At 39.3% G+C, this 14121-nt stretch overlaps 3 protein-coding genes across 5 annotated transcripts; 1 reads left to right on the top strand and 2 right to left on the bottom strand.

Annotated features, from left to right (window-relative positions):
* Positions 1–1128: 1128 nt before the first annotated feature.
* On the bottom strand, positions 1129–5756 carry LOC116247913 (transcription initiation factor TFIID subunit 14b). Of its 3 annotated transcripts, none has more exons than XM_031620364.2 (7): positions 5415–5756; positions 3361–3443; positions 3030–3251; positions 2737–2927; positions 2513–2634; positions 1418–1524; positions 1129–1340 (listed from the first exon to the last, which is right to left on the bottom strand). In XM_031620364.2, the coding sequence occupies exons 1-6, from the start codon at positions 5523–5525 to the stop codon at positions 1459–1461; spliced, it is 795 nt and encodes a 264-aa protein (XP_031476224.1). In that variant the 5' UTR covers positions 5526–5756; the 3' UTR covers positions 1129–1340; positions 1418–1458. The 3 variants fall into 3 exon arrangements, with proteins under 3 accessions (XP_031476224.1, XP_031476225.1, XP_031476223.1); XM_031620365.2 differs by having other exon boundaries at positions 1129–1524; positions 5415–5525; positions 5616–5755; XM_031620363.2 differs by having other exon boundaries at positions 1129–1524; positions 5415–5755.
* Positions 5757–6830: 1074 nt separating this feature from the next.
* Positions 6831–7505, bottom strand: LOC116247916 (protein SMALL AUXIN UP-REGULATED RNA 51-like). Its single transcript, XM_031620367.2, has one exon. It carries the CDS (start codon positions 7206–7208, stop codon positions 6924–6926), a length of 285 nt encoding a protein of 94 aa, XP_031476227.1. The 5' UTR covers positions 7209–7505; the 3' UTR covers positions 6831–6923.
* A 4939-nt stretch (positions 7506–12444) lies between these two features.
* On the top strand, positions 12445–13176 carry LOC116247372 (auxin-induced protein 15A-like). Its single transcript, XM_031619536.2, has one exon. The coding sequence runs from the start codon at positions 12540–12542 to the stop codon at positions 12822–12824; it is 285 nt and encodes a 94-aa protein (XP_031475396.1). The 5' UTR covers positions 12445–12539; the 3' UTR covers positions 12825–13176.
* The last annotated feature ends 945 nt before the right edge of the window (positions 13177–14121 follow it).

Here is a 14121-nt window from a genome sequence, read left to right as displayed (position 1 = left end):
CATCATATCTCGTATAAATGGAAAATTCAAGGCCAAGATGGCAATAGATATGCACGAATGAGTATGCACATCCAAGATGTCAGTTACAACACCAACAAACCTTCAAGATTTTGGGTTTGATCCGATCAAATTAAAGTGCAAGTGATGTGGATTTCCCCGGCAGGGTTGCACCGGAAATTAAATTGCAGGTTTATTTTCTTCAAGGAGAAACTGCTATTCCGGTTCAAACATCACATTTCGACTGACATCTTAGACGTGCCAGGAAGTGCCCACGGAATGCTAGCTTGCTTGTGAATTTGCAATATGAAACTGCGGGAGAAACCCCATTTCCATGGAGAAATTAAGTCTCCTTACTGTTGGGCCTTACAGGAAGGGATGCCTTCCCTGTTTGGTGGAATGACAAATGTGCTTCGGTCAGTGTTTCAACTGTTTGTGGGCTCTCATGTCAAAAGCAAAAAGCTAAAAGATTCAACAGAAGAAAACCCTTTTTCAATAAGAAAGTAAGTAGAAATTTCTTTGACTGAACATTAACTGTTGAAGGAGATGATAACCACTAAGGAGGATCAGGTAAGAGACCTTTTAGGATTATGTTTCTACTTTTGCTTTTCTATCCTTGCACTGAAAAGGATGGAAGGCGTAGAGAAGCCCACTTTGTTGTTCAGTCCTCAGGCAATGTTTCAAGAGATTGCAATCTTGTCGCAACACTGTTATCTGCATAGTGACTTGTCAATTTGATTTCCTTGTTATGCTTGACTACCTTTTTGTGATCCACTTTGCAGAGCTGAAACCAAGCAACTAGTTTCACATGACCAGGCAAACATTTCTTCTAATAACATGACTGAAACTTGTGGAAAAGAGCATTTAACTCCGAAAGACATGATATGAAGAGGGCTAGGTATTTGGCTACTCATATGGGTTTTGCATATTTAATGGAAGAAATCAAGTGCGCTCTTATTGAAGATCGAAGCATTAAAGAAATTACTATTGGACAAGAGAGTATTATAAAGATTTCACATCCCTAACAGTCAATTGATAGAAGTATACTAAAGAAGTAAAGGCTTCACCTACTGCTCACATGGGTGGTCCTCGTTATCATTGGAGGTGGAAAAAGAAAAAGCACATGACAAGGAAAAGAGAAAACCAACCAGCTTTTATCAGCACGTATAAGAAATATTTACACAGTAGACGCTGCTTAGCCTCAGCGGTATACACCTCATGGTAATGTATTGAAGAAAAAAATTCCTTAAATTGGAGAAGCACGGTTTGGAGAAGAAAAGGTATTCCTACCAGTACTTTTCTCCAAAACAATTTGCATAATCATGATTCACTAATTTACAGACCTGTAAAAATGGACAATTAGTACACGACAGCACTAAGCAAACTGCCACTAGAAATTCCCCTTCATGATAACTCTAACCTTGCCCAACGGTCTACTGTTCAGTACATTGATTCCATGCCTCATCTGTTTTGAGATGCTTCTAATGCACTCAACTGTTTCTTGAGCTTTATTATATGTGATTGTACCTGCAAACAACAAGATGTTTCCATCACTAACATGCATTCAGAACTACTTACTTAAACAGAGTAAAACAAAAAAAAAACAAAAAAAACAAAGATACTTGCTGTTCAGAGAAACACATTAAGGATATAACAAACTTATTCGGTAATTCTGTAATCTCGAAGAATATCGCTAGCTCCCAAGAAGTATCACTAAAAGTGAAACTAAATGCCATTATGAATATATCTCCATAAGATGCGCTTGTGTGGCTGAACAAAAAGTCAAGATTAGATCGCTGCAAAGTTGTGGAAGACACTACATTCTGTTTCCATGTCAAACCTGAATATGATTGTGCTAAGCAAAGGTAAGCCTTCTAAAAAGATGTCAATATCAACACAAACAAAAAGCTTTAGATGTAGAATCTTGCATAAAGCTGAATTAATGCCTGTCAAAGTTAGGCCATATCAAATGTAGCTGTCTAAGCTTTTGTACCAACGTTATTGTAGATGAGGCTTGATAATGCAAGAGAAATACTTGAGTGGCTAGGCAACTCTATAAAATAGATTTTTCAACAGTAGTGACGCCGATACCTGCAGTAGTGCGTTCCTTTGCAAAGAAAAGACCATCTGCACTCTTAATTCTTTTGTTTAAACTCATTTCCCAAACAAATATCTGTTTGCTTGGCACCACTCTCACATCAGATTAATCACAAACTAGCAGGCCTGGACAGTCCAATGGACCCACTGCCATCCTACGAAGCTACAGCAAATTCAATGCCAAATTACACATAAAACACTAAAACTATACCACAAACAGTGATGTAAAGGAGGGCATGGAAAACAACTTCTGTGGGCAGTTGAGGTTCAGGGTATAATATAAAGTACAAGATTTCTCATGGTAAAACAAACGATAAGCCAGCTGGATAGCCAAATTCCAGGCGCGGTTCTGATGGTAAGCACCTCAAGAATTTTGAAAGAACAGAATCACAGATAGTTAATATTCAAGCAGCTTCACCTGTTGACGTGCAGATGCAAGTTTTGTCAATTCATCTGCCTCCGAGAAGTTCAAAAACCATTGACTCAATGGATGATCCTTTGTGTCACCTTTCTTTTTTTCATTTGACTTCTCAGTGGGACCTAAAATTGCAAAGACAGGACAAATCTTAAATCACATACAACAGTAACAGATATATGCCAGGGGAAATACCTTAGCAGAATAATGAACCCCAGGTTACTTACCAGTAAGTGCTGGCAAATTGATATTGGGAGGCAACTTAGTTACAGCTACCGCTGGATGGTTGCAAACACGAGCAACGAAAGCTTCTGAAGGCTCTAGGAATACTATTTCATCATAAGATTCTACAACAACAGGTTTCTTTGGTGACTGAGGTCCAGATTCATCATCTGGATACAGTTTCAGATGGTGATATCTGTTAACTCATCAATTTAAGATTCACATCAATCACATTGGATCTGTGAAGAATATGCAAAACAGCCAACAGAAGATAACAAGCATCATCATCAGAACTTACAAATCAAGCTGTTTATCAGATACATCATTGTGGAAGAAAAGTGTGATGGCTATCTCAAATTCTCCCCATCCAGACTCTGACAGTTCAAAGGGAGCTGATTCTACAATTCTGGTGGGATTGTTGAAGCTGGAGTGCAACTGGAAGACTACACGCTTCACTGCAACACTAAGATCTTCATTATTTGCCCCACGAACATAAACAGTCCACTTATGCGACTGAAACCTGAAAAATAAAAATTTAAATAATTTCCATCTTTTATATACTAAAAAAAGGATCATGGAAGACTTTAACTGAACTTCACTGAACAACCAAGTTTTTCAGAAGTACATACTCGCTTGCCTTTTTCCCAAGCCAAAAAGAGATGGTCCCATATACTATTGGAATGCTGATCTCCACACCCTTGAGTCGCTTGATCTAATTTTAAGAAAGTACCATGGTGAAAATTTGACTAGAACATGAGTATGAGCAGTTGAATACTGTTCACTGTGGTGCACTATGAGCAGTTGATGAATTGCACTTTGAATCCAGCATAATATCTTCAACAAACTCGCTTTCAATATGGTTAATGCATGAAAATGCTAGTTACGTCCTAACCGATAACATCAGCTAGAATGAATGTAAGGCAAATTATTCAGTGAAAACTGAAAACCATGTAATAGAGATCTACCAAGTACCAGGTGTTACCAACCTTGAGCAGGAATATCATAAACATATACTATATAGTGGATGACGCGGTGTTTTAATTAAGATACAAAGACTATCATTAGCAACCACAGCCAGTGTTTAGTACAAGTACATCTTACTCTCCTGCTCCATACTGAATACATCATAGACCACAGCTCCTTCTTACATCTGCTATTTTTCTCATCCTTCTCCAAGTTGTTAAGATATGGATCCAATCATGGGTCTAAAACTGCTTTTCCTCCCTTCGTCTTCTCCAACTCATTTCTACATCTCAATTTCTCTTCATTTATCCTAGCTTGCTTTCCTCTTCATTCTCGTCTCACTCAATCCCATAAAATTGCATGCCTTCCAGATTCATCAATCTGGAAATTTGGATGAACAAAGTCATCAGTATACGTCTTACTCAAGTTACCGAAAAAGTTGCTACAGCCATCATTTACTAATGCAGTCGCTGTCACTTTTTTTTTTTTGGGTACTCCAAGATACCAGGTGGTTTCCAAACTACATAATAGCTAGAGGTGAATCTTTAGGAAGTGAAATTTGCAGCCCACTTCACACTTCCACTTACAGAATAGAACAACATCAGAAAAGAGGCTTTGATGAATTCATCTTTAAGGTATTCACATGAGAATTTATAAGAGCATCCAGCATCGATGTTCTTGGTTTTCATAACCAAAACCATATGGTCCATATTGAACCTCACATTAATCATACGCGTTGCAAGTCTTCTGTAGGAGTCCTGAAATCTTTTTAAAAATCAACAGAATTTCTTGCTTTAATTACTTGGTCACAGGTGTTCGTAAGGATTCACATTTCACAATCATCCATTCTGGTACTTTCTGAAAGATCTCAGACATCTTTCCTCAACAAAGACCTGCCAACCTTTCCTTCTTCATCTCCCACTCCTACAACTACCCCAGTTTCTGGAGTTTCCTCGTATGAAACTTGGATCCCTTTCACTTCGAGGCTTCTCAGTTCACTTTAACACAATATCATCCACATAAACAAAATAATGATAACGTGTCCACCATTTCCATAGACAAACAGGAACTACCAACCTGATTAAAAGGAAAAAGCATATCTTACACTCTCTATACACCTACATTAAGAACAGCTACTTCTGTACATTATTTGCTGTTGATCTTTGCAGGTTCTAAAACCTGCATGATTGCCAGTTGCTACAACCACTGAGCTAGAGCTTGTTTTCCATTGGAGATGCATGTCAAGGATCATACTATAGAATCTTCCCACTCGTCTACACACTTGAACAACTTTCAGAATCTCAGATTATCAAAGATTAATACTTCTGATTACACAAACGCCATTGGAGATGCATGTCAAGGATCATACTATAGAATCTTCCCACTCGTCTACACACTTGAACAACTTTCAGATTATCAAAGATTAATACTTCTGATTACACAAACCCAAGTTGTATATTAAATAATATCGAAACAGACGCACTTCAATTTACGTCCACAACTTCTACTCAGAACGAGCATAAAGAATCACTTACTCCAGCTTAGGAACTCATATTCTGGAAAATGTGACAGTCAACAAGCTCTCAAAGATAGTTTGCTTGAATACCAAGATACCAAAAAACTCGTGAAAGCCCCAAATAGCGCACAAAATGCAAATACCAACAAGATATTGCCATCAAAACCAGCGGAAAGAAAGAGAAAGGAGAAAAGCAAAAAATACCCTCTTATCCGCATCTTCTATCCTTCCCATCTTAGAGCGCTGCAGCTTCTGACCCGAAGACCCATCAGAAGGGTCGCCACCGTGCTTCTTTCCGACCAAGGAATGCGGCATCTGATCGCCAAAATAAAATCGAAACGCCCGGAGAAATCAGCAAAAAAAGTACGACGAGAAGAAGAAAATCCGCACAAGCTAAGAAAAGACCAGCTAGGTTTTTTCTTCGGTTCTGTGCTTTGGAGAAGCCGAGGATCAAGGGGGAGTTCGACGGAGAGGGGAAGCGCCGAAAAGGGGCTCGAGATTTAGGGTTTTCAGAAAAAAACTTCCGAGCAAAGCGGCTATAGAGAAAATAAGAAAAATCAGGGTGATAGAAAGGAAAAGTAGCATTGCGTGTGAATCGTAATGGATCGGGTCTCACACGAACTGATCCAACATCCAAAACACGATATCGGCTAAGGCTGGCGCCCCGTCATGGCACTCAAGTCACTTACCAAGTGCTGCTTTGTTGGACGGACCTTGCCTAGTACAGTTCTAATTGATGTTTAAATCCAGACTCATATGGGATTATATCGAACCGGATCCGGTCTCGGATTACATTCAGATACAGTAACTAATAGAATCTGCTGCCGGCTGTTTTCGATTGTTCTTTACATCTTTTTAAATTTGTTCTCGGAAAAGAATATCTTCCCAACATGGGAATCAATTTCCTGGTTCTTGAAGATATAAACGACCTTTTATAGCTATTCAGTTGTCATCAATATGAAAATGTAAGCGCCCTTAAGGTACGAAACCATGAAGATGTCAAAATGGCACCTTCAAGAATAGGAGAAATGCCATAATTAATCTTACACTGAAGTAGAGAAAAACAATTCAAGACTCCGAACAAATATCAAAATATAAGAGTGCATCAACGCATTCGAACTAGAGTGTTTGATAACAGAGATTCAAGATGATTTAAGATTATGGGGAATCTCAAATATGTGCATTTAAGATCCTTCCATCTGACCTCAAAAAACTTAAATATGAGGTTTTTTTTGCCTGAGATTTCAAATCCTTTTTTTCACAAATTGATAAATCCGGTACGTAATTCATGACATTCAGTCAAAGTGTCACAATCGGCGCACCAAAAACCATTAATCTCAACCGTAGGAAGATTTGTCAGATTTTTGTTGCCAACGAGATGTTGCTTTGCCAAACTAGTTCTTGCCAAATACCATAACTTAAATTACGCAGCAGAAGCTTCCCTCAAAAGTTTCCTTCTCCCTTTTCTTCCACCTGAAATCTCAAAGCACACACTTTCTTTCACTGAGTCCCCCATCATGGCAATCATGCAGATTAAATCTGTAAACATTCTTTGAGAGAGAGAGAGAGTCAAAACTCAAAAGCCTTGAAAATTAGAGATTCAACAAGAAAGAGTTCATATTATTGTATGATGGGTTCTGAATCCCCTTTGTACATGATGTATGTATGTGTATATAACTGTTTGAGATTTGAATAACAAGAAGTGGAATATGATCATGCCAATTGCAATGTTAGAGCTCTGAAGGCATCTTCACTGCAAGGAATGGTTAGGCCCATCTGAGACTGGAACCCATACTCCTCCTCAGCTTCCTTCAGCAATCTTTGAAATGTGGGACTCTTCAAGTATGATGTTGGAATCACAAACCGCCTCCGACCCTCGCCCACATAGACTGCAAAATGTCCCTTCCGGATATCGATCCCTGAACTGGATCTGCTCGCGCTGAGAGCTCGCTTGAGAACCTTCTTAGCAAGAACCAACTGTGGCAACCGAACAGCCATAATCTCAGAGATGAAGGACAAGAGTATACAAGAATCCCAATGAAGGAGAGGGAGAAGTTGATGAGCCGATGTTTGGTGAAGAAAACTTTGAGTTAAATGCACTTTATATAGAGCATAGGCTACACCATGGAAGATAATAAAGGAAACTAACACACCAACTGTAGATATTAGACACGCTTTTGCAATTGCACATGGCTGTCTGGGGTGACTGGCCCATACGCAGCTGCGGTGGCACACGCCTAACCTTCCGGCCGTCACGATAGGGTCTACATCATGCTTGGACACGACATCTCCCTCTACCATCCAGATAGCCACAACAGAACAGAACATATAAACTTGACGCAGTTGTTTCACCAAAGGGATTACTTTCTAACAGCAATACTTTTATGGTTATGTATATGTATAGTTCTGTTTGTGGTGCAGTGACTCAAATGAACTATTATATAGCGACCTAGCTCACTCCCATGCTCGTTTAGGTCCCAATCCAGCAGATCTTACTGTCCCCTAACCGCTTAAAAAAGAGGATTATGAAAGTTAACTATTTAGTCCGACCCTTATGAGTCTTGAAGGTTCCTTACAATCTTCGATGCGAAACTAAATTTTTGGAGAATTCTAATAAACACACTTCTAACTCAAGAACTCTCACCCTGGCAGTAGCACGTATGGGCATGCATCTATACCTTCAAGTATGTGGTGCTCGTTCTTTCATGCATGGTGGAATCTTGAAAATGGCTGCTTGTGATCATGTTCTCCGTTGAGAATATATTACGAGCCATGGTGTTGTTTCAGGAATGCATCCCACAGCAATCTACCCATTGCAGTATTTGACTGCTTTATGATTGCCAACTCCAATCGAATGGGCCTTTGTGAGGGCAGCCAATGTGCTAGAGAATTGGCAATTGCAGAGACAAGCAAGTGAGACCAACATACCAGATCTTGGTGGGGGCCTGATGGATCAGCCACCAGCGTACGCTCCCGTTGGTACCAGTTTATAATGAAAGCCTTAATGCAACTCAACCATGTCATATTAGTAACATGCCCTCACCTTGTCCTTATCCTAATTTCTCTACACATGCAGACCAGCTAAATGTGTAAAATTATGGGTATTCTTCCATCACATTTGGGTAGCCTGTGGATGATACTTCAACGAGCACTGGTTGGCAATGGACCGGCAACTAGTGCCCAAAGAGGGACGTTTGCTGTCTATATGTTTGCTAAAGCTGAAAGCAGTTTGCGTTTCCTACTTAATTCGAAACTTCAAGGGTGGTAGAAAAGAGCAGAGGAAGAGCTTGATTTCATTCAATCATCACAGTCAGTCATGGACATACAATTCAATGTCTCATGAGAGAGATCGAGAGAGAGATCTTGATTGATTGATTGATTTGAGAAGACCACATGCTCATTAAATGCCCTTTGCAATACAACGCGGAGACGACCCTGAAAGTGTTGGGCGATTTATGCAAGGGCAAGGTTACTATGCATATAACCTGGTGTTTCCTCTTCCCAAAATGGTAGAATGCAGCTTCACGTGGTTTACAGGTGGAGTTAAAGCGTCCCTTGAAGAGGACCATTTGGCTGGCTACAGTGCAACTTCACGTGGTTTACAGGTGGGTATGCGAGTAAAATGCCACTTGAACTGGGAAGGATAATATGGCAACAACTGTACAGCACTTCACAGCTAACAATTTGATCGTTGCAGATCTATTTCTTCTACTTGATCTGATAGTATAGACGTCCTCAACAGTAAGAAAAATATTTGTTTCTTTTCTTGGCCCAAAATCTTTTTGTGCAGGAAAACTATTTTTAAATTATGATCCTTATGAAAATGTATCCAATCTCTTTATAAGGTCTGCATGCAATTTTGCACAGGAATGTCAAGAAAGTCAAGAGTTCACCAAGCTACTTGCACAGGCGTATGCCTGCTCGACCCAGCTAATATGACAAATCGTTTCTCATTGTGGCCTCATGGATGAGGATACGATTCAGATATTCAGATAACGACTACAATGATCACAAGCATTTTTCAGATTGGAATTAATTTTAAAGAACCATTAAAGAATTATGAAAAGTTGTTGGTACCTGTAAAAGGTACATCTAAACCAGACACTTGGATCAATAGAAAGAAACAGTGCTCGATACCTGTAAAGGTACTCACTACACCTTTTGTTTGCACGATGAAGAACAGCATTCAGTAGACGTCCAAATCCTCTTGGAGATTCACATGTTCCCGAAGTAGGAAAAGCATAATTTTCGTACCCGTTAAAAACTTTTTTGTTTTGGGCTTTTAGATTAATATAAATTGGATCTTAGGTATTATTAAGATAAAATGTAAAAAGGAGGCAGATTCGCCGTTCAACATTTTTTTCTACCGCTATCAACCCACATCTTATGGAGTCGTAGGGGTGAATACGGTTTGTCATGACTAAGTCTCGAAGACAAACCACTTAATAGAACACGTATATTTCATTAAAAGCTTAAATTTTCACTTGGTAACTGCTATTTGTGACTGACTCAGTTAATGAGATATCACAAGTTCAACGTTCATGGAACCTATATATATATATATATATATATATACATGACAGAGAGAGAGAAAGAGAGAGGGAGAGAAAGTGAGAGATTTCTGATACTGAGAAAGCAAGGCAACACAATAAGAACAAGAAGATTTATGTTGAGCAAAGTGGTTCTTCATGAAGTAACTATTGAGTTCTAGTAAAGCTTATATAAACCATAGCCTACATCACCCAGTGACCATGAGAAATAAGTGTGCCAAGTAAAGCAGGAGACATGTTTGTATCTGTTTCCAATGCATCCATGTAATTTATTAAAGGGATGCTCATCTGAATGCTGTCTTGATTTTGCTTCACATCTCTTTACCATGTTAAACATTCAATGGGCCTTACCTGATTTATGTGAATCGATCGCTTGCATGCAGATTGACAACATGGAAGAGTAAGACCACCTGCTTGCAGGCTATGGGCAAGTGGGTGCCCCATTTCTACATGTTGTTTGGGCATCTATAATTGGAAGAGATCACATGAATCTGTTGATGCCCAGCATGGTTACCGTACCGGTGATGTTTTATATATAGCATAAGAATAGCTTGTGGACGTCTTAAAAGGACAACTGAGTCTGCGGTACTTAAAGTTTACGATGAGTGACTCATATTCACTTACTGTACGTGCACTGTGGTTGAGATAAGATAAGGTTACATGGTGGTGATGATGATGATTACTACAGAGGCTAAGCTCACTTGGCTGTGATGGGTCCTGATGAATCAACAGAGAAGGGGACAGGACCATATGGTACAGTCAATCTTGAGGGGGTGCAACAGCTAGGCAATCATGTGAATTAGCAAGGAGTTGTCTCTTGGCTTACAAAACTTTATTCTTCTTCATATGTATATATGCAGCAGTTTTTTCAATGTTTATTCATCAAATCAACTGTTCTCAGTCCTCAAGCATAGTTGCTTCTTAGGCCTCTTCATGTTGTTTCCTTCTGCAAGTTGAGTTTACTCACTGCTGCAAGCTAGGTGCATAAAACGATGCGCATTCGCTTATCTCAACTGATTCTTGCTAAGAAACAGGTAGTTGGTGTTTCCAAGGGGCATTTGACGTCTATGTAGGTGAGAGCCGAAAGCGACTTCTTGTTCCAACTTCTTACTTGAAGAATCCTACCTTTCAAGGACTGTTAAGAAGGGCAGAAGAGGAGTTTGGGTTTGAGCAGCAGTCATCAGGATGGTCTCACAATCCCCTGGCGTCCGTGCAGTGAAGATGCTTTCCAAGCACTTGCAGCACAACTAGCTTATACATAGCAGACTGTTATCATCACTTTGTCTTAGTTTATGTCTGAATATACTGGGTGTATATACGGGGCAAAGTCCCATAGTATCAAATCACACATGGTAATATATTTAGTTTTCAAAAGTTTGTTGGTTTCTCAATTCATAACGTTTTTCAATTTTTTCTTTCTTTTGGCTTCTCTATGACAAGCTCCTTCTGCCTAAAGTGCTTACTTTTACGCGTTTTGCCACAATTTTCTGTAATAATAGTAAAAAATGAGATAATTTTCATCAAAAATAAGTTGCATGGATCCAGCAAAAAGAGATAAGAAATAATTCCTAAGTAGCAATTTTAGTTAAAGTTGGATCTATTAGGAATCACATATACTTTGTTCTTGATATCGTCTGCATAAATCACTTAGAAAGCCTGGGTCAAGCTTCACTAGTCCTAAATCCTTTTTTCACACATATATAAGAACTCTAAGCGAAATAAAAGTTAGATCTACAGGCTCGGATCTGTAAATCCTCGATTTATTTGGTAAGGATTAAAGTTTGAATCAACTTTACTTAATTTAGATTACCAAATTCTCGATCTTCTTATGTGGAAGAAAGTTTTCCACAAACTCGTATACCAATCCAGGAGCAAGAATCCAAATCAAACTGCAGGAGAATTTTCAGCACCTGCAAAACCACAATTTCCAATTAGTCCTGTAAGCACAGGCTAAGAAACAGCTTAGGGATATAAAACTTCAAATTAGGTCTAAGCCGTTATTGAATCAACTACTTATGAAAGTAAAAACTGTTTAAGAAACTATTACTTAATGTGCTTTGTCCTTTCTGGATGGAAAAGCAGATAATTCTTTGCCCATCCCATGTCTGTTAAAGCATATGCATATGCCAGAAACCAGCTCCCTAGTGTTGCATCCATGTCATTTGGGCCCATCCAGTTGGCATCTCCAATCAAGAATGTCAAGTTAGAAACAGTGGACTCAAAAAACATGGTTCTAGTTTGTGCACATAATATTGATTATCACATGCAATGTTTTAAGTAAAAAAAGGGTCAAAGAGCCAGCTGTCCTAAAAATGCAGACCACTTTTCCTGTTCATTTTTCCAGATTGAATGTGTTTTTTCTTTTCCCAGTCAAGAAGGTAAATCAAACCTGGATAACTTAAGTGCGGACCCACTTGTTTTCCCTTCTAAGAACATGGAAGGTGATGCTTAAACTAATTGCTGAACCCTAGGGGCCATTAGATTATATGTGCTTTCCATTAGAGCCTTGATTTGCAGAAAGAAAATGACATGCTATGTATATCCACATGCTCTTGTACATGGCATGTTCCCTTTGTACAGTATGTACAACTAGGTGGAATATTTCTATTGTACAGTACATATTGTTTCCAATATCTCTGTTCGTCAAGACAGGCACACTATATATACAAGGTGGTGCAACACATCTTCCACACCATCTACTCCTTGCTCTTCATCAGCTCTTACCTCCTTCTTTCTCCTCCTTTGCTACCAATCACTGTCTACCCAAGTAAAAAGAATCATGGGGATCCGTTTGCCTCAGTTGGTTCTTGCTAAGAAGGCGATCCAACGAACTCTTAGCAGCAGTCGGTCATCAGTTGCAGCTGACACACCAAAGGGCCACTTTGCCGTGTATGTTGGTGAAAGCCGAAGACGATTTGTTGTCCCGACGTCATACCTGAAGAATCCCATCTTCCTGGAATTGTTAGAGAAGGCAGAGGAAGAGTTTGGGTACAATTCTAGCATGGGACTCACCATTCCATGTGATGAAGACGCCTTCATGGCCCTCATAGAGCAGCTAAGTTGAGTTAGAAGACGATTTCATGATCTGACCAAATTTTTTGGTAGTGTAACGTGAAGCAATCGGCTTGTAATTTGCATAGAAGTGGAGCGGAATCCCATTCTTGTATCATACATCTAAATGTAAATCAAAGTTATACTCCACACCATCCATTGGCTCTGGATCTGTTTGTAATAAGCTCAACACAGATTCGACGTCATGTGGTCGAATTGCTCGCAGACGAATTACTGCGGCTTCGCGTGGATCCTTTGACGATAAATTAAACCTCTTTCCGAAAGTTTCTAAGACATCTTTCTACATAAGCATGTTACTCGGGCAAAAACTGCATTTTCTACGGCACATATGCAAGCAGAAAGGCCAAAGATTTGGACAACGATGGAAGTTGGTGGGACAGAAGAACATAAAATAAAAGTAACTAAGTTACCACAGAGAATATGAAAAATCGGTAGATTCTCCATTGCTCTGAAGATCTCTGATCTATACGAATTGGTGGTAATTCGGCCATTAACTTCTCTTCTTGGAATGCTCACAAATGCAAACAAAAAGAAAAGAAAGGATGGAGAGCGTGCTTTACGATGATCGCAATATTCTGCATAATGAAATTGGCGGACTCTCTTTATCGATGGTTCTGCAGTAAATGGAATTTTACGATGTCAGGTGGCGGATTAGACGACCACCGACAGATTCTGGCGAACCGAACAGGCTTCGTCATCGACATCTGCCGCGTACCTAAACCTAATTGAATCTCATTTAATCAGATCTGAACTTGAACTTTTAGGCCCAGGCTTGAATTTCTGTAAAGCGAACATGGACACGACAGACATAAGACCTTTGACGCTTGCATTAAGCCCGGTTGGATCTTAAATTAGGATTTGGATTCACACGTACAAACTGCATAAATTCAATCTCAATGGCCATGTACATCTCCTTTGCTTTTTGCTAAGTCCGACTAAACATATGCAGTAGTGGATTTTCTCGTTCGGGTTTAGATTAAGAAATCTTTTATATAGCCTCTCATAATCATAACTCGATGAATTGTTTAATCATATCACTCGAATGCAAATGCATTCCGTGGCACACTACCCAACCTTGTTAGACGGAGCTCAAAATGGCCGAATGGTTTCAATTTATATATACACAACACGCGTTAGACACTTAAATTTTAAAATGACTAACAACAATATCAGCCCATGATGTTTTCTGTTTGAACGAAAAATAATAGAAAAAGGTGATGGGACATTTTGATTATTTAGTATTAGTTCAGTTGAGCCCCTCCATTTGAATGGCCAGTGAGAGGTACTGT

Source organism: Nymphaea colorata, chromosome 2, assembly GCF_008831285.2.
Source record: "Nymphaea colorata isolate Beijing-Zhang1983 chromosome 2, ASM883128v2, whole genome shotgun sequence".
Classification (NCBI taxonomy): Eukaryota; Viridiplantae; Streptophyta; class Magnoliopsida; order Nymphaeales; family Nymphaeaceae; genus Nymphaea; species Nymphaea colorata.
The sequence above is the reverse complement of the archived record's forward strand: the minus strand, read 5'-3'. Positions and strand labels throughout refer to the sequence as shown.